Source organism: Macaca thibetana, chromosome 3 (genome assembly GCF_024542745.1).
Source record: "Macaca thibetana thibetana isolate TM-01 chromosome 3, ASM2454274v1, whole genome shotgun sequence".
NCBI lineage: Eukaryota > Metazoa > Chordata > Mammalia > Primates > Cercopithecidae > Macaca > Macaca thibetana.
This window is the reverse complement of record NC_065580.1, coordinates 16787367-16807273: the sequence shown is the minus strand read 5'-3', so window position 1 is coordinate 16807273 and position 19907 is coordinate 16787367. Positions and strand designations below refer to the sequence as shown.

The 19907-nt window shown below is 37.7% G+C and overlaps 1 protein-coding gene across 1 annotated transcript in view; it reads left to right on the top strand.

Moving 5' to 3' along the window:
• The window catches only part of MGAM (maltase-glucoamylase), a 273176-nt gene that overhangs the window by 239052 nt on the left and 14217 nt on the right, over nucleotides 1-19907 (top strand). Inside the window, exons 37-45 of the mRNA XM_050782224.1 lie at nucleotides 4922-5055; nucleotides 5337-5371; nucleotides 5472-5588; nucleotides 6172-6320; nucleotides 6428-6512; nucleotides 6922-6978; nucleotides 7402-7526; nucleotides 8746-8834; nucleotides 17422-17471. Coding sequence (XP_050638181.1) covers nucleotides 4922-5055; nucleotides 5337-5371; nucleotides 5472-5588; nucleotides 6172-6320; nucleotides 6428-6512; nucleotides 6922-6978; nucleotides 7402-7526; nucleotides 8746-8834; nucleotides 17422-17471 — 841 coding nt within the window. The remainder of the gene's footprint in view (nucleotides 1-4921; nucleotides 5056-5336; nucleotides 5372-5471; nucleotides 5589-6171; nucleotides 6321-6427; nucleotides 6513-6921; nucleotides 6979-7401; nucleotides 7527-8745; nucleotides 8835-17421; nucleotides 17472-19907) is intronic.

The following is a 19907-nucleotide window of genomic DNA, read 5'->3' as shown; positions in this document are numbered from 1 at the left end:
AAGAGTAGAACTTCTGTGTCATATAGGAACTGTATTTTTAATATTTTGAAGAAATATCAAGCTGTTTTCTAAAGAGGCTGTACCATTTAAGTTCTTTTTTTTTTTTTTTTTTTTTTTGATGGAGTCTTGCTCTGTCGCCCAGGCGGGAGTGCAATGGTGTGATTTCGGTTCACTGCAACCTCTACCTCCTGGGTTCAAGTGATTCTCCAGCCTCAGACTCCTGAATAGCTGGGATTACAAGCATGCACCACCATGCCTGGCTAATTTTTGTGTTTTTTAGTAGAGACAGGGTTTTGCCATGTTGGCCAGGCTGGTCTCGAGCTCCTGATCCACCCGCCTTGGCCTCCCAGAGGCTGGGTTTACAGGCATAGCCATCGTGCCTAGCCTACCATTTTACATTATTACCTGCATGTATGATAAAATGTATAAGGGTTGCAATTCCTCCACATCCTTGCCAACACTTTGTGGTATTCACCTTTTAAAATTACAGACATTCTAATGGGGGTAAAGTGATGTCTAATTGTTGTTTTCACTTTATTTCGCTAATACTAATGTTATTGAGCATCTTTTCATATGCTATTGGCTATTTGTATATATTCAAGTATCTATTCAAATCCTTTGCTCATTTTTGATAGAATCTTTTTTATTATTATTATTGAGTTGTAGTCAGGCATGGTGGCTCACACCTGTAATCTCAGTACTTTGGGAGGCTGAAGTGGGAAGATTGCTTGAGTCCAGGAGTTTGAGGGCAGCTAGGGCAACATAATGAGACCCTGTCTCTACAAAAAACAAACAAATAAGCCAGGCAGAATGGTGCATGCCTGTAGTCCCAGCTACTCGAGAGGTTAAGGTAGGAGGATCCCTTGAGCCTAGGAGTTTGAGGCTGCAGTGAACTATGATGGCACTGCACTTCAGCCTGGACAACAAAGTAAGACTATCTCTACAGAAAAAAAAAATTATTGGATCATAAAAATTCTTTAAATATTCTAAATTCAAGCTTCTCATGAGATAGTTTGAAGATATTTTCTCTCATTCTGTAGACTTTTCACTTCCATAATCATGCCTTTTGGAGCACATTTTTAAAAGTTTTTATAAAGTCCTATTTATTCATTTACTTACTTATTTATTTGTCATTTGTGCTTTTGGTGTCATATTCAAGGAACTATTGCCTAATTCAAGGTCATGAAGATTTACTCCTGTGTCTTGTTCTAAGACCTTTATAGTTGTGGGTATTACACTGAGATCTATCATCCATTTTAAGTTTATTTTTGTGTATGGTGTGAGTAGTGGTTCAATTTTATTCTTTCCTTCATTTTATTGGCTTGGCATCTTGTCAAAAATCAATTGACAGTAAATGAGAAGGCTTATTTCTGTGTTCTCAATTCTATTTCATTGATCTCTCTCTATGTATCTATCCTCATGCCAGTACCACACTGTCTTAACTGATGAAGTGTGCCTCTTCCAATTTTGTTTTTTCAAGATTGTTTTAGCTACTATGGGTCCCTTGCATTTGATATGAATTTTGTAATCAGTTTGTCAGTTTTGACAAGATAGCAAGCTTCTGTGAAGAGAAAGATGGCGATGGGATGCGGATGTGTGAAAAGCAAATTTCCCTGAAGAGACAGGAGGGGATGGTGCATGGGAAAGATGAACTTTTGGTAGGAACTCTATCAAGTTTTCACATCTTCTTATTGCTGCTTTCTTTGCCCTGCAAGCCCCTTCTTTGCCAAAAGAAAATTTCTGCTCTTCTTTTAAGCAACATTCAAACGTCACTTCTTCTATGAAGACTTTCTGTCTTCTATGTCTAATATGAAGACAGGGATTTTGATAGGTTTTACATTGAGTCTATAGATCAGTTTGGGGAGTATTACCATCTTAACAATATTAAGTCTCTTTTGATTCATTAGCATGAGATGTTTCTCCACTTATTTAGATCTTTAATTTTTTCAACAATTATTTTTAGTTTTCAACGTATATGTTTTTGGCCATTATTTCTATAAATATTTATCTGTCCCTTTGTCTTTTCTTTTATCCTTCTGAGATTTTGCCATTTTCCAATGTCATTGGGAAATTTCAGACTTGTTCTTTAGTTCTTCCCAGGACAGAGTGTGATCTTTTCTGTTCAACTGCCCATTTCTGCTCAAGTGTCTAAGCTCTGTGCCTTCTGTCCGCAGAGCTTCAAGAACCTCATACTATTTGATTTTGGGCTATCAACAGGTGATAGATCATGTTGCCCCTGGGTGTTCCACACTCAGGGGCAACATGGTCTTCTGAACAGAAATTCTTCTTCCCTTTCCCACTTTCTTTACATCTTCATCTTTCAGTTGCTCTTTCACAGTCTTGCTTTCTACACCTAGCTTGAGGCTTTTCCAACCAAGGAAAAACTAGTTCTTCAGGAAAACATCCATGTCTATATATGAAATACACACAAAACAAATAGATGTTTTGTACCCTCAGAAATAACCTTACCTCAGAAGAGTACAAGGACGAATAAGTCATAGTCCCTGCTTTCAAGGACCTCATTGTCTGATTACAGGAGTCAAACATGAGAGGGAAAATCAATTAACTCTACTGGGATGATCCAGAAAGTCTGGATACATTCTGGATTCAGATGGCCCCCAAATCTATGTTCCCAACCCAGACCTCTCTTGAGCTTCAAACCTAGAATTGCCCATAGATGTCTCATTTATGATGTCCCATAGGCACTTCAAACCTAATACTTAAAATGTTGAACTATTTGTCTCTCCCTTAAATCTGTCCTCCTGCAGTCTTTTCTTTCTTTCTTTCTTTCTTTCTTTCTTTCTTTCTTTTTTAAGATAGAGTCTCACTCTGTCACCCAGGCTGGAGTGCATCGGCCTGATCTCAACTTACTGCAACCTCCACCTCCCTGGGTTCGAGCAATTCTCCTGCCTCAGCCTCCCTAGTAGCTGCGATTAGAGGTGCATACAACCATGCCCGGCTAATTTTGTATTTTTATTAGAGACAGGGTTTTGCCATGTTGGACAGGCCAGTCTCAAACTACTGATTTCAGGTGATCCGCCCGCCTTGGCCTCCCAAAGTGCTGGGATTGTAGGTGTGAGCCACCGTGCACGGCCTCTCCAGCGTTCTTTAGTTTAGTGAAAGGAACCAAGTTTAACTAGTCATTTAGATCATCCTAGATTCTCCTTCTTTTCCTGCTTTCAGCTGGTGACTCAGTTCTTTACATCAGTCACTACTCTATCTTCCTGCCTTATTCCAAGTCTTCATTACCTCTCATCTAGACTATTATAAAAATCTAAGTGATCCTTACCTCCATTTCTTTATCACACGTACATACATGTGCATTCTTCCAATTTGTGTATGGTTAAATCTATACCTTTTACTTCATTATGTTTTGTCCATTGTTTTTATTTGAAATTCCTTTCTCTTGTAGAAATCAGGTGGTTTATGTATTCTTTCAGTTTTAATAGAACGTGTGTGTGTGTGTGTGTGTGTGTGTGTGTGTGTGTGTATTTCCATTCATTTTTGGATTTGTTTAGGTGTGAAAAATTGGAAGTGACCCGAATGGATTAGTTTCCACAACAGTAGTCAGCTACTTTTCCTGACATCGTTTATTGACTAATTCATCTGTGTCTGTTGATCTGTGATGCTTTTTTTAAGCAAATACTTGGATTGTATACATACTAGGATCTATTAATAGACTTTCTCTTTTGTTCAGTTGATTTTTCCCTCACACAGTTGTTGTTATTTTCTAAGGGCGTGTGCAGATGATAACTGAAAGATAAACATCTTTTATGTATATCTGCCTCTGTGTGCAAAACATGTCTGCTTTTTGAGGTCTAGAAAAGCAGAGTGAATATTTCCAAAATGCTGTAGCTTTTATTTGGATCCCAGATCTGACTCCTTATTCTTTTTTTCTCTTTCCCCTCCTGCCATATGACTACAGACACGCGTGTGCCACCCTGCCCAGCTAATTTTATTTTTTTGTAGAGATAGGGTCTCAATGTGTTGCCTAGGCTGGTCTTGAACTTCTGGTCTCAAGCAGTCCTCTGCCTTGGCCTCCCAAGGTGCTGGGATTACGTGTGTGAGTTACTGCGCCTGGCCTCCTCTTTACTCTTTTTTTTTTTTTTTTTTTTTTTTTTTGAGACAGAGTCTTGCTCTGTCACCTAGGCTGAAGGGCAGTGGCATGATCTCGGCTCACTGTAACCTCCACATCCCCAGGTTCAAATGATTCTCCTACCTCAGCCTGCTGGGTAGCTGGGATTACAGGTGTGCACACCACACCCAGCTAATTTTGTTTGTTTGTTTGTTTGTTTTGTATTTTTAGTAGAGACAGGGTTTCACCATGTTGGCCAGGCTGGTCTTGAACTCCTGACCTCAAGCGATCCACCCACCTCGACCTCCCAAAATGCTGGGATTATAGGCATGAGCCACCACACCCGACCCTCTTTACTCTTTAAATGACCTTTGATAAGCATTTTGAAGATCGTCTTATTTTGTCCAGCTCACTATTTTCAGGTGAACGCCTTTCTAACTTCTCTGAACCGTAGCTTCTTAACAGTAAAAGGAGTGTAAAGACACCTTTTCATGATGTTATGAGACACCACATAGGAAAGTGACCAGTATAATACTAGGATAGAGGAATTGTTCCATAAATAGCTATATTTCCCCTTACTCCCAACCCTTTCTCTTACTCCAGGGAGATAGTTAATTAATCAGATTTTTCAAAAATGAAACACACATTCTAGGTGCAGATATACCTCTAGTCTTGCTGTGGAGTTTGCTGGGATCTTTAGCATGGCTTTTAGACAACAGATTCTTTCCGGAAAGAAGTTATCTGACTCGGACCAAAGTACCCTCACCACCTCATGCTCCAAGCTGCAGTTACTTTCTGTAAAGGAGTTCGTTTCTTCAATTCACCTCCTTGTTCCCCTCCCACCAGAGCTGTGCAGGAGGTGACAGGACAGCGAGGGGTCGTCATCACCCGCTCCACATTTCCCTCTTCTGGACGCTGGGGAGGACACTGGCTGGGAGACAATACAGCTGCGTGGGACCAGCTGGGGAAATCTATCATTGGTGTGTGGGCTCAATCCCAGGGGCCTGTGCTGGCAAGGAGGGCACTGGAGTTTGTGCTGTTCGGCAGCACTGGTTATGTCTGTATCATCATCTAGGTGGGTGGTAAAATTAACAAGAACTGAGTTCTCTCTGGGCATGGATTTTAATTTACACCCATCTTTTAATATTTTCATCATGAATGGTCCAGGGCTTTCTAATGGGGTAAGGAAAAATCAGGCCAAGGCTTCACTCTCCTCCCAAAGTTCTCCTTCATCTAACACAGCTGTGTCTTCTCCTTGCAGGCATGATGGAGTTCAGTCTCTTTGGAATACCTTATGTAAGTCACATTCAGACCATTACTAATTGCCCAGTCAGATTTTAGTGAGTCAGCGCCTCATGATATTCCCACCTCATGCTCTCATTGTGCATCTTCTCAGACAGGAGCAGATATCTGTGGGTTCTTTGGAGATGCTGAATATGAGATGTGTGTTCGCTGGATGCAGCTGGGGGCATTTTATCCATTTTCCAGAAACCACAACAACATCGGGACAAGGGTGAGGCAGCAGTTTGTGCTCCATGTGTTGCGTACCCTCAAATCATAACTTCTTTTTAACCCCCAGGAGTATTATACTCATTTCCTGATAAAAATCAGAGAACATCACCAGAATCTTAATTTCTTGGAATATCCACAGAGTTCAGAACTCTGGAATTATCAGTAATTTTTAGAAATATACCCTTTCTCATCTGCTGGAGAATTAGCACCCATGAGGAAAAGTTTTTATAGTTCCCCATGTGGCTAAAATAAAAGAAGCTCCCTTTGCTTTTAAGAATATTGAATTTGTATTTTACTCAAACTCATCCAAGATATGTTGGTGCTACACAGAAACCTCTCCCTCTACACACGTAGAGGGCCAGAGCTGGACCTATTCCAGGGACTTAGGAATCAGTGATAAAGAGGAGAAAGCAAGAAATTCTAATTTTGTAGGGTGACAGAGAAGGGGGAAAGGGTAGGCCAGGAATGAAGGGATAAGTGGCTTGTAACCTACATATTGAATAAATGCCCATTGATTCTTTTCTGATGCCACTGGGATGGAATGAAGAAAAGGTAATCCACTATATGCTCCTTTATCCCTACAGAGACAAGATCCTGTGGCCTGGAATTCAGCCTTTGAGATGTTATCCAGAAAAGTCCTAGAGACCAGATACACCCTGCTTCCTTATCTCTATACTCTGATGCATAAAGCTCACGTTGAGGGCAGCACTGTTGTCCGACCCCTTCTCCATGAGTGAGTACAGTCTCTTTCCCCAAGCAGCAGGTTTAGGCATGTCTTGCAAATAATCCTCTGTAGCAGTCATAAGAGGATAGGTGAATTTTCCCCGTTTATTTTTTAAGGTTTACGGATGACAGGACAACATGGGATATAGACCGTCAGTTCATGTTGGGTCCTGCTATCTTAATCAGCCCTGTGTTGGAAACTGTGAGTTCTTCACTGTAGATCAGAAACCCTTCAATCACATGATCTGAAATCATGGGAAAAGCATTTTAAAGATCATCTGGTTTTGTCCAGCGCACTATTTTCAGGCGAATGCCTTTCTAGAACATCTACAGGAGATCTTCTTTTTTAAAAGATCTCTCTGTTAATGAAATCTTTACTACACTGACTGATTTCTCATTTTAAAATTTTGTCATATACTTTTTAAAAATACATTTTTTTCTGTAGTTTTGAGGAATAATTTTTCAGGATTTTTCTTAATAAAATCCCTCAAATTATTGCAATCACTAATAAAATTTTCATTTTTTGTCTTAATTCTACAGAGTGTTTTGAAAATGAAAATGAAACATTTTTATTGAAATACTCATAATGACATGTCAATTTTATGTTTCAGAGCACATTTGAGATCTCTGCTTATTTTCCGAGAGCCCGTTGGTATGACTATAGCACGGTAAGAACTAATATATTTGTGAAGAACCAGGTTGGTCTATGCAGCAGGGTGGAGACGTGGAGAAGTCGATAGAGCCTTCTATTTCCAAGCACATATTTTCTAAGGCAATAATTTTGACCTTTTTAGCCTTGGCAAGGCTTGTTTAAATGAAAGCATGTATAAGAGCGTAGATGAAATCTGAGCACCTATATCTCATTGATGCTCCCCCCTCACCCTTGCCCTTGCCTCTCAACTTTTCTGGAGAAGCAGTCTCGATTTTCAGTCTTAAGCAAAAATGAAAGATTAGAGATTTTCTCTTTAGGTTCGCAGTCTTTTGCTGACTTTCTAACATGCTTGCCAGGAAAGGAAGGACTTGTAATTAAACATGCTCTCATTTAATATATTTATCGCCCATCATTTTTTTGCCTGTATTCTCCTTTCTAGGGAACTAGCAGCCAATCAACAGGTCAGAGGAAAATCCTGAAGGCTCCCCTTGACCACATCAACCTTCATGTCAGAGGAGGCTACATCCTGCCCTGGCAAGAGCCTGCAATGAACACTCACTCCAGGTGAGGAGAAGAGGTGATGTCTCACAGTCTCTTGCTATACCCTAATGAGGAAACCTTACAGGAGGCTGTCCCACCTTCACCAGGGATATGTGGATTAGAAACTAAATTGCCAAACAGCTTTACTGGTCAGATCCTGTGAGTGCTGTCTGAGTGGGACCTGGAAGAAGATGAGTTCATAAAGTTAGTCTTAGGGATATATACATATATATATATATATATATGTATATATATACACACACACACATATATATAACACACACACACACACACACACACGTATTTTTTGTCTGTAGTGCTGTATCAAAGGCAAAAATTTTCCTGAAGGCAGAAAAATGTTTCTCTTTCCACACTATTAAAAAGGAATAGGGAATGTTAATGAGCTCTTTGCCTTGTGATTGAACAAGGACTAGGTAGGATTGAGTCCTTGTCCTATCCAAGGACTTAGTCCTCATTCCTGGGTCTACTTTGGTCAACCAAGGAAAGATATATTTGTGTGTTGTGTGCGTGTACACACACATATATAAATTACACGCATACTATGTAAAAATTTATAAAATCATTGATTAAACAGAACATGTCACATCAAGAAAGGCACATAAAAACATTAACAACTCAAAAGGAGAGAAGTTAACTTTCAGCCTTGTGGCGTAATGCATGGTTTAAATGAAAGAGGGCTTTGAGCTGGATCTTGCATAATGAATGAGATTTGAATGTACAAAGGGGAAAGAGAGATCCTGGTCAGATTAAAGTACTGAAGGTGAAAAATGGGTTGGATTTGGGAACAGTAAACTATCCAGTTTAACTGGAGCACAGATAAAGGAAGTGATAAAATAAGTAAAACTCCAGCAGGTTAGGATCAGATCCTGGGGGATGGTGAATGGCAAGCCAACTACTTTGCATTTTATTCTGTGGCAACCTGGAAGTTACTGAGGATTCTCTTTTCAGGGATTTTCTTCCTATGAAATTAATATTCATTATATTACTTGTCTGTATATTTGATTTTTGAAAATTGAAGCTAAATCAAATGTTTTATTACATTTTAAATGTTTTCCATTAACTTTTAGGTGTCTTATATTTTATCTATTTTACCTGCTTTTAGAACTTTATATGCATATTTAATACATTTATTTCTAGATAAGTAATGTTTTAACACAGTCTGTTCTTTATTCTTATAACCTACAATCTAGAGAAAAATAACTCATCTTTTTTTTTTTGGTAGTCGACAGAATTTTATGGGATTGACTGTTGCTTTGGATGACAATGGGAAAGCTGAAGGCCAGATGTTCTGGGATGATGGACAAAGCATTGGTGAGTGTAAACTTTCCAGGGTCCCTGTACATCATTGAGAAAAATCATACCATAGAGGCTCGGCATATAATTAGCATGAACCGAAAACCTCTCTCTGCCTATTGTCAATAAGGCAATAACATTTGGAGAATTTTTCCAACTTTTGCCTGCTCATTTGTATTATACTATAGTTAGTATAGATGGGGTACAGTCCCTACCTTTGTAGGTCCAGGAACTTGCTGTTATGCAATCAGTCAGGGATGATCTATCTCTGTATAACTGTCTCACTCTTGATTTAAAAAAAGTGTGGATGCAAATATCACGCTGATGGTTAATTCATTCTCATGAACTAACATGACTCTATTATTTGGGTCAGCCATCTATGCCAGGCACCCTGTTCCTCACAAATAGGCCTGCTCAGGAGGCAATTTAGAGGTTAGAAAATTTCTTGGTGACTCGTAAATTGGGAATTAAGTATTGCTCAAAGGATACTTACATCAATGAAATATTACTTTGTATGCTTCCTTTCCCCACTAAAGGTAGGATATGTTAGTTCTACTTTCGATAAGTGAGATTTGTCATTATAATCAGAACACCCTATAACTCCGACTTTTCTATAGAAATATGGACACACTGTTACCAGCTGACTCTCAATTTTCACTACTTATTACTGTGGACCAGAACCTTCTAATCTTGCAACATACCACATTTTCTGAAATTATAGCTTGTTTTTCACTACTAATACTTCTAGAGATTCCTTCTCTTTTAGGTTCCTTCACTATAAAGATAAGAAATTCTCATTAAAGGAGTAGATATTCTTTGTAACACATGTTAAAGATAGAAAATTAGAAAAAAATACAAGCACTTTTAATATTTTTGCTGTACTGACTTTGGCTTTTATATTAATAAAATGCTTAATTTTTAATATGCCTGAAAATGTTCTGCATATTTAATTTGTGAATCCTGTTTATTTTCCTCTAACATAATGACAGAAACATGTGTGAATGTTATTATTTACTTCTTACAAATACCATTATGATGATCATATTCTATTGAGAGGATACGTACAGGATGGTTTTGATTTTCATTGTCATAAATAACATCCTTTCTCTTTTTTTTTTTTTTTTTTTTTTTTTTTGAGTCTCACTCTTTCGTTCAGGCTGCAGTGGTGTGATCTCAGCTCACTGCAACCTCCTCCTCCCTAATTCAAGTGATTCTCCTGGCTCAGCCTCCCAGAGTAGCTGGGATTTCAGGTGTGTGGCACAACACCCACTAATTTTTGTATTTTTAGTAGAGATGGGGTTTCGCCATGTTGGCCAGGCTGGTCTCGAACTCTTGGCCTCAAATGATTCACCTGCCTCGGCCTCCCAAAGTGCTGAGATTACAGGTGTCAGCCACCGTTCCCAGCCCATAAATAACATCCTTGAGTGTTAACCATTGTTTCCACTTTAGAATATGTCCATAGAGTAGATTCCTGGAAGTGATATTACTATCTTTTAATTACCTTTAAAAGAGTTGTGATTTATACAAATAAAATGCATCCATTTTAAGAATACAGTGAAGTTTTGACAAATGTGTACAGTTGTACAGCCACTACCACAATAAAGATGTGAAATATTTTTATAACCCCAAAAGTTCCCCTTTTATAGTCAGCCTCTGGATTCATCCAACTGTGGTTTGAAAATGCAGTTAGCCTACAATAGTTGCATCTATACTGACCATGTACAGACATGTTTTTCTTGTTATTATTTTGTAAACAATACAGAATACCATGATTTATATAATGTTTACATTGGATCAGGTATTATAAGTACCCTGGAGATTATTTAAAGTACATGGGAGGATGTGTATAAGTTATATGCAAATATTACACCACAAAATAACTTACATTCAAATAATAATGTCAGATTCATTTTAATGGTCAAAAAATGAAACCACTAAAATATTCATCAATAAGTACATTGGTCAATAGTCATGGAATATTACCATGGAAGACACCATGGATTATTATTAGGAATAAAAAGTAATTAATTCCTTTCACATGCAACAGCATGAATGAATGTAAAAAGCATTTTGCTAAGTTAAAGATGCTAAAAATACAAAAAATAGTACATATTGTGTGATTCTATTCACATAAAATTTAGAAAATACAAATCTAATTTATAGTGACAGAAAGCAGAACAGTAGTTGACAGATCCTGGAAGGAAGGATCAGGAGTGGGGAGAAGCTGGCTAGAAAGAAGTACAGCTGTCCTTGGGTATCCATAGGGGGTTGGTTCCAGGACCCCTGTGGATATCAAATTCCACAGATGCTCAAGTTCCTTATATAAAATGGTAAATTTTTATAATTTCAACTTTTATTTTAGATACAGGAGGTACATTTGCAGAATTGTTACATGGACATATTGTATGATGCTGAGGTTTGGGGTATGGATCACGTCACCCAGGCAGTGAGCATAGTAACTAATGGGTAGTTTTTCAACTCATGCCCCCCTTCCTTGTAACCCACTCTAATAGCCTGCAGTGTCTATTGTTCTTGTCTTTATGTCCATGTGTACTCAGTGTTTAGCTCCCACTTAAAAGTAAGAAAATGCATTATTTGGTTTTCTTTTTCTGTGTTAATTTTCTTAAGGTTGTGACCTCCAACTGCATCCATGCTGCTGCATAGGACATGATTTCATTCTTTTTTATGGCTGTGTAGTGTTCCATGGTGTATATGTACCACTTTTTCTTTATCCAGTCCTTTGTTGATAGGCACCTGTGTTGATTCCATGTCTTTGCAATTGACTAGTGCTGCGAGGAACATGAGAGTGCATGGGTCCTTTTGGTAGAATGATTTATTTTCCTTTGGGTACATACCAAGTAATGAGATTACTGGGTTGAATGGTAGTCCTGTTTTAATTTCTTTGATAGATCTCCAGACTACTTTCCTCAGTGGCTAAACTAATTTACATTTCCACCAACAGTGTTTAAGCATTTTCTTTTCTCTGCAGCCTTGCTAGCATATGTTATTATTTGACTTTTTAATAATAGTGGGTTTGATTTGCATTTCTCTAATGATTGGTGATGATAAGCATTTTTTCATGTTTATTTGCCACTTACATGTCTTCTTTAGAGAAGTGACTGTTCATGTCTTTTGGGTGTTTTTCAATGGGGTTATTTGACTTTTGCTTCTTGATTTAAGTTTCTTATAGAATCTGGAGGTTAGACCTTTTTTGGATGCATAGCTTGTGAATACTCTCTCCTATTCTGTAGGTCGTCTACTCTGTTGATAGCTTTTTTTCACTGTGAAGAAGCTCTTTAATTTAATTAAGTTCAACCTGTCAATTTTTGTTTTTGTTGTAATTGCTTTTGGGGACTTAGCCAAAATTTTTTGCTAAGACCAATGTCGAGAAATCAGACAAGACACAAATAAATGGAAAGAAACATTCCATGCTCATGAATTCGAAGAATCAAAGCAATATACAGATTCAACACTATTCTTATCAAACTAGCAACATCATTTTTCACAGAATTAGAAAAAACTATTTGAAAACTCCTATGGAACCAGAAAAAGAGCCCAAATAGCCAAAGCCATCCTAAGCGAAAGAAACAAAGACAGAGGTATCACACTACTCAACATCAAGCTATACTAGAAGGCTAAAGTAACCAAAACAGCATGCATAGTACTGTTATAAAAACAGACACATAGCAATAGAACAGTATAGAAAATCCAGAAATAAAGCCACATAACTACAACCATCTGATGTTTGACAAAGTTGACAAAAACAAGCAGTGGAGAAAGACTCTGTATTCAATAAATGGTGCTGGGACAACTGGCTAGCCATGTGCAGAAGAATGAAACTGAACCCTTACCTTTTACTGTATAAAAAAATTAACTAGAGACGGATTAAAGATTTAAATGTAAGAACTCAAACTCTACAAATCCTAGAAGGAAATACTCTTCATGTTCTTCTTTTTCTTTGCTTATTTTAGCTCTTTTGTATTTCACACAGGTTTTTAAATCAACTTATCAATTTTTAACAACAAGACCACCTTCTGTAATTTTGACTGGAATTGCTTTTATTCTTAAGACCAATTTTTGAATATTTGTCATCTCTTTTTTTCCTCTGTCTCTTTCTCTCATCTACTTACGTACTTATCTACCTATCTATCTCTATATAATACCATTTACTTAGGTCTTCTTTAATTACTCTTAGCAATGTTTTATAATTTTCGCTGTATGGATCTTGTACATATTTTGTTAAATATGTCCTAAGTATTTTAAGTTTTTGATGGTATTTTAAATAATATTTTAAATTTATCCTAACAGTTTATGGGTAATATATTATAACCCTATATTCACTTAATATGATATATGAGAGATATTTTTCAAATGGTTTTATTATCCATTTATGGGTGAAAACTTGCTAAAGAAAAAATATGAAGGAATTAAACAACTTCTCTCTTCAAAACTCAGTTTAGTCTTTGGACTTTCTTTTTAACATAATCTGGTAAGAAACTCTAGGAGAGGCATGTGGTATTCTGAAATTAAATAGATCTAGGTTTGAATACCATCTCAGTAACTTTCTGGTTGTATGTCTTCTGGAAAATTACTTTCATTTTGTTGTCTCCATTTCTTCTTTATTATCTACAACATACACCTCTGTTGTAATTTTATGAGGATAAAATGATTTAACATACATAAAACATTCCTGGCACATGAGTTCTGAATAAAATGTGTCATTTATATGTAAAGTAAATAAAACTCTATTCTAAACACTTAATATGAGATACTTTACATTAAAATTAGCATATCTAACTTATGAAAACAAAATGAAAATAAATAAGTAAATAAAATAAAATTAGTGTGGTTAATAAGATAATAAGAATAAGGCACCCAAAAGTCAAAAAGAGGAGGTTGACCAGCCATCCTGGATTTCAAAGCTGTGACAGGACTTGAGCCTTATAAGGGCATAATATACTACAGTGCCAATTTTTAAATTTAATAACTGTATTTATTAAATGCACTTTAATATTCTTGTCTCTTGGGAAAGTACATTTTTTTCTCAAATTAAGCCTTTGTGAAAGATGAACGTTTAATCAAGGGTTTGCTAGGTGAGGAAAGAATGATAATAAAAGGAGTCAGTGCCCATGATGAGACATTCAACACTTTGGTACCTCAGTGACACTTTTGCCAATGGGACTGCAGACTATTTTATGTTATCAGATCATGACAAGTACTTGGTGTATATTCATCCATCAATTGATGCACATTTGGATTGTTTCCACTTTTTGGCAATTATAAATAATGCTGCTATGAACATCTGAGTATAAGTTCTTGAATAGACACACTTTTAAAAACTCTCTTGTGTACTATACATACCTGGGAGTGAAATTTCTGGCTTATATGGTAACTCTATGTTTAACTGTTGATGAAATATCCAGCTGTTTTCTATAGAGGCAGCACCATTTTACACCCCAATCAGCAGTGTATGAGGGTTCTGATTTATCTTTTTCCTTATCAACATTTATTATCTATCTTTTTGATTATAGTCATTCTAGTGGGTGAAAAGCTGTAGTTTATTGTGGTTTTGGTTAATTTATATTTCCCTGATAACTAATGTTGTTGAACATCTTTACATGTACCTATTATCCATGTGTACATTTTCTTCAGAGAAATGATTTTTGATATGCTTTTCACATTGTAAAATTAAAGTGTCTTTATTATTGAATCATAAACAGTCTTTATAGAATTTAGATAAAAGTCCCTCATCTGATGCATGATTTTCAAATATTTTCTCTCATTTAGCAGGTGCCTCTTTTGAGGCATAAACTTTTAAATTTTGATGAAGTCTAATTTATCTATTTTTTTTCCATTTGTTTAATGTGCTTTTGGTGTTATATCTAAGAAACCATTGCCCATTACAAAGTCCCAAGGATTTGCTACTAGGTTTTCTTCTAAGAGTTTTATAATTTTAGCTCTTACATTTAACTCTTTGGTTCTTTTTGAGTTAATTTTTGTATATGGTGTGAGACAGGGGTCTAACTTCTTTCTTTTGTGTGTGGATTCCAGTTTTCCCAGAACCATTTGTGAAAAGTCTATTATTTTCTCATTGAATTATTTTGGAATTTTTGTTAAAAATAAATAGACCATTAATGTCAGGATTTATTTCTGAATTTTCAGTTCTATTGTATTAATCTACATGTCTATTCTTATGTCAGCACTGCACTGTCTTGATTACAGTGGATTTGTAGTACGTTTTAAAATCAGGAAGCATGAGTTCTTCAATTTTGTTCGTTTTCAAAAATGGGCCTTATTTTAAAGCAGGTTTTTGCAACCTCAACAATATTGACGTTTTGGGCTAAATAATTATTTTGTGGTGGTGACTGGGCTGGTTATTACAGCTGTTTAGCAGCATCCCTGCCCTCTCCCCACTTGATGTCAAAAGCAAAGTCATTTTCAAGATAACTACATGATCTCTAAATACTGTAAAATGTCCCCAGAGAGGCAAATTTACTGCTGGTTGAGAATCAATGTTTTAAGAGAACATAGAAAGTCCTTTGATACAGGTTAACTGATTAGAACTAGATGAGTGATGTCATTGCAGGTTAATAACATCACAATTAGTATGCAAAATCAGCCCTCTATGAGCAATATGTTTCAAAAATGTAAACAAATAAAGCCATTTCCTACAAAATTTTAACTTTCTGTTACAGTATATTTTAGTCTTAAGGTTAAAAATTAATCGTACCTGAAACTTCCAACTTTTAAATTTTCATGGAACTTTTTATCATTTTTAAAAATCAGACAGGCTTAAAAATTCAAATTTAAACTACTAAGATACAGTGTAAGTGTAAGTGTAACTTAAATGTTCTGTTAACAGACTTGGAACCATTTATTTAACTTTTCCTCACATAAGGTGATATAATGGCTGGTTCAAGGATAATCTTAAAAAAGCATGTTGACAGAATCCCATTCTTTACATTTTTTTATTAACGGCTACAAGAGGCTGTAGTGTTTGTCCAGGTCACATTTTCTAGCCAAGACTAAATTTTAAAATATGGGTTGTATAATTGCTTCCATAAAAGTGGAGGTAATTTAGAATACTTAGAGAGTGAGTTGGTTTGGGAGAGAATATGTTGGAATACTGGCAAGAGTTGGAATGTTGAGAAGGGCCAAGAACAGAACATGAAATGAAACTGACTTTTAGGAAACAGGGAGTTATAGGAACCATATGGGAAGGAGACATAAAGTAAGGAGTATTTCAAAGGAGAGCTTTGTGGTCAAAGTGACCTAAAAATCCTGAACAGTATTAGGAGATATTTAGAGTTTATATACTATGTCACTGGTGACTTAGAAAGGGTCAGATTCCATGGAAAAAGGAAACACAGGAGCTGGAGTTTAGGAGATGTAAGATTGAATTATGAGTTGGGTACACAGACATAACAAGCAAAGGTTACATTTATTTATTCATTTATTTTTATTTATTTTTATTTTTTGAGATGGAGTCTCGCTCTGTCTCTCAGGCTGGAGTGCAGTGGCACGATCTTGGCTCTCTGCAAGTTCTGCCTCCTGGGTTCATGCCATTCTCCCACATCAGCATCCCAAGTACCTGGGACTACAGGCACCCACCACCACACCTGGCTAATTTTGTTTTTGTATTTTTAGTAGAGATGGGGTTTCACCATGTTAGCCAGGATGGTCTTGATCTCCTGACCTCGTGATCTGCCTGCCTTGGCCTCCCAAAGTGCTGGGATTACAGGCGTGAACCACCGTGCCCAACCCAGCAAAGGTTACCTTTTTAAGATGTATGGTAATAAAAAGGAGACATGGTAGTAGCTTGATATAAATAGAATTAAGTAAAAGTGTTACCAGAACAGAGTACTCTGGAGCATAAATGTAGCTTGAAAAAGCAGAGAAGGTATAGGGAAGAACTGATGGAGTAAATTCTACAGAGGCAGAAGTGCTTGGAATCTGGAGCACTGTGGGAGGATGAGCTAAGAGTAGGGAGAGAAGAATGGTGAAGGTGAAGATTGATTATGACTTCAATGACAGTGAACAATCAATTTTAAGTACTTATTCTGCACAAGAAGAATGTTATGTGCCTTATTGCCATTAAGTGGGTACTATTATCTCCATTCAATAGATAATAAAATGTTAAGTAACTTGTCTGAGGTTGCACAACTATTAAGTACAAGAGTTGGGATTTCAGTACATGTCTACCTGACTTGGGAGCCTAAATTCCTAACCACCTGCCTCTGCTTTATCATCATAGTCTTTAACATCATAGCTATGTGAACTCCTATGACTACATGCTTGCTGTCTCGTGCAGAATAACCAAACAGTAGTCTCCACACTTCAGCTAATCTATCCTTAGTTCCAACCCAGAGTCTCTTGCATTTGTAATCTTCTGACCTCCCCAGCAAGGTACCCATTTCTGTTTGCACATCCCCACACTAACATGCAGTGAAATAGTCTCTTAGTCACTATCTTCAGTACTCCTCAGAGAGGTGACAATCATCAGTAACTGTGACCCCACAGAGATATTTTCTGACCATGCTCAAGATTACTTGCTGCAATTGAAGCAGTTAGTAGTTGTTTATTCTTTTCTTTTCCTCGTTTGCAGATACCTATGAAAATGGAAATTATTTTTTGGCAAACTTTATAGCAGCTCAGGTAAGACTAATTTACTACATTTTATAAATCTTTTCCCAGTTGTCTACAGATTAAACATTACAGTCAACTGTGTAAATGTAATATCCCACATCTTAATAGGAGGTTCTTCTTGCCTTTACTTTTATAATCCAGGTCTGTTGTCCTTAAAATAAGGAAGAAACAATCCTTATTTTGACAGTTTTCCAGCATAGCATCTCTATGAAAAGAAACTTGGAATTCATACAATGCTGGGGAAAAAATGGGGCCTTAAATGTATAACATGTTTCCCAAAGATGAGAAATTTACTGGCTGATAAATTTTGAAAGGAAAATGCTATATAAGTTGTTAATTATGCAATAATGCATGAAAGACCTCAAAACCTTAGTGGCATCTAACAATAAGCATTTACTTGGCTCATGAGCTTGCAGGGCTCAGATGATCTGGGCCTGGTTTTGGCTGATCTTTGCCAGCTCACATACATCTCCAGTCAGTCTTGGTTCTATTGGGCTGTTTAGATAATCTTGGCTGTGTATTCACATATCTTGGGAGGTCAGCTGACTCTCGTATGGCTTATCATGGCCTTGTGGGAAGGTCTAGGCATGGCTTCTTCATAATTATGGAAGAGGGCTAAAATAAAAAAATAAAAGTGGAGATCCCTTAATTCTTTTTATTTTTTATTTTTTTGTATTGAGTAGACTAATTTCCCATTACCAAAGCAAAATCACATGGTCGAGCCCAGAGACAGAGGAGGGAGAGAATGCCTCAACTGGAGTGGGAAGGCATTGCAAAATTGCATGGAAAGGGGCATGGATTTGTAAGGGGTGAATAATTCATAACAGTAATGCAATCAATGCACCTTGCATGTTAAATGATCCCATGGATAATCTATATAATTTTAATTAGAGTATGAGGAGGATCATTCTAGGTCAAACCTGGATTCTGCTTCTCTATTTTTACCTAGTCACTTTAACCTAGGAGTAGTATAGCAGAAATCTATTTTTTTTCTATAACAGTGATTCACATATTTGAAGATGTCTCTCAGTTATTCCTTTTGTCTTCTTAGAATTATACATCACCAGGCTAACTTCATATTTCCTCTGTTTCCTGCTTATAGTGGTTTCCAGATCTGATCATTCTGTTTAGACTCCAGTTAACTTAGATTTCTTTTAAAACACCAGAATTGAGAGCATATTTTAGAGCTGTTCTATCCAGTATGATAGCCCCCTGTAGCCAAAGGAAACTATGAGGGACAGTGCTATCCGGCCCAGATACTACGCTTTTCCCATGGTCTTTGCAACCCACAGACCAGGAGATTCCCTCAGGTGCCTACACCACCAGGACCCTGGGTTTCAAGCACAAAACTGGGTGGCCGTTTGGGCAGACACCAAGCTAGCTGCAGGAGTTTGTGTTTTGTTTTTGTTTTTGTTTTTGTTTTTTTTTCATACCCCAGTGGTGCCTGGAACACCAATGAGACAGAACCATTCACTCCCCTGGAAAACCAGGGAGCCGAGTGGTCTTGCTCAGTGGATACAAACCCCACAGAGCCCAGCAAGCTAAGATCCACAGGCTTGAAGTTTTCTCCCTGCCAGCACAGCAGTCTGAAGTCGATGTGGGAAGCTTGAGCTTGGTGGAGGGAGGGGCGTCTGCCATTACTGAGGCTTAAGTGGGTGGTTTTCCCCTCATGGTGTAAACAAAGCCACCAGGAAGTTTGAACTGGGCAGAGCCCACCACAGCTCCACAAAGCCACTGTAGCCAGACTGCCTCTCTAGATTCCTCCTCTCTGGGCAGGGCATCTCTGAAAGAAAGGCAGCAGCCCCAGTCAGCGTCTTGTAGATAAAACTCTCATCTCTCTGGGACAGAGCACCTGGGGGAAGGGGCTGCTGTGCACACAGCTTCAGCAGACTTAAACCTTCCTGCCTGCCAGCTCTGAAGAGAACAGTGGATCTCCCAGCACAGTGCTGGAGCTCTGCTAAGGGACAGACTGCCGCCTCAATGGGGTCCCTGACCCCCATGCCTCCTGACAGGGAGACACTTCCTAGCAGGGGTCGACAGACACCTCATACAGGAGAGCTCCAGCTGGCATCTGGTAGGTGCCCCTCTGGGATGAAGCTTCCAGAGGAAGGAGCAGGCAGCAATCTTAACTGTTCTGTAGTCTCCACTGGTGATACCCAGGCAAACAGGGTCTGGAGTGGACCTCCAGCAAACTCCAGCAGACCTGCAGAAGAGAGGCCTGACTGTTAGAAGGAAAACTAACAAACAGAAAGCAATAGTATCAACATCAACAAAAAGGATGACCATGCAAAAAAATCCATCCGAAGGTCACCAGTAGCAAAGACCAAAAGTAGATAAATCCACGAAGATGAGGAAAAACCAGCTCAAAAAGCCTGAAAATTCCAAAAACCATAATGCCCCTTCTCCAAAGGATCACAACTCCTCACCAGCAAGGGAACAAAACTG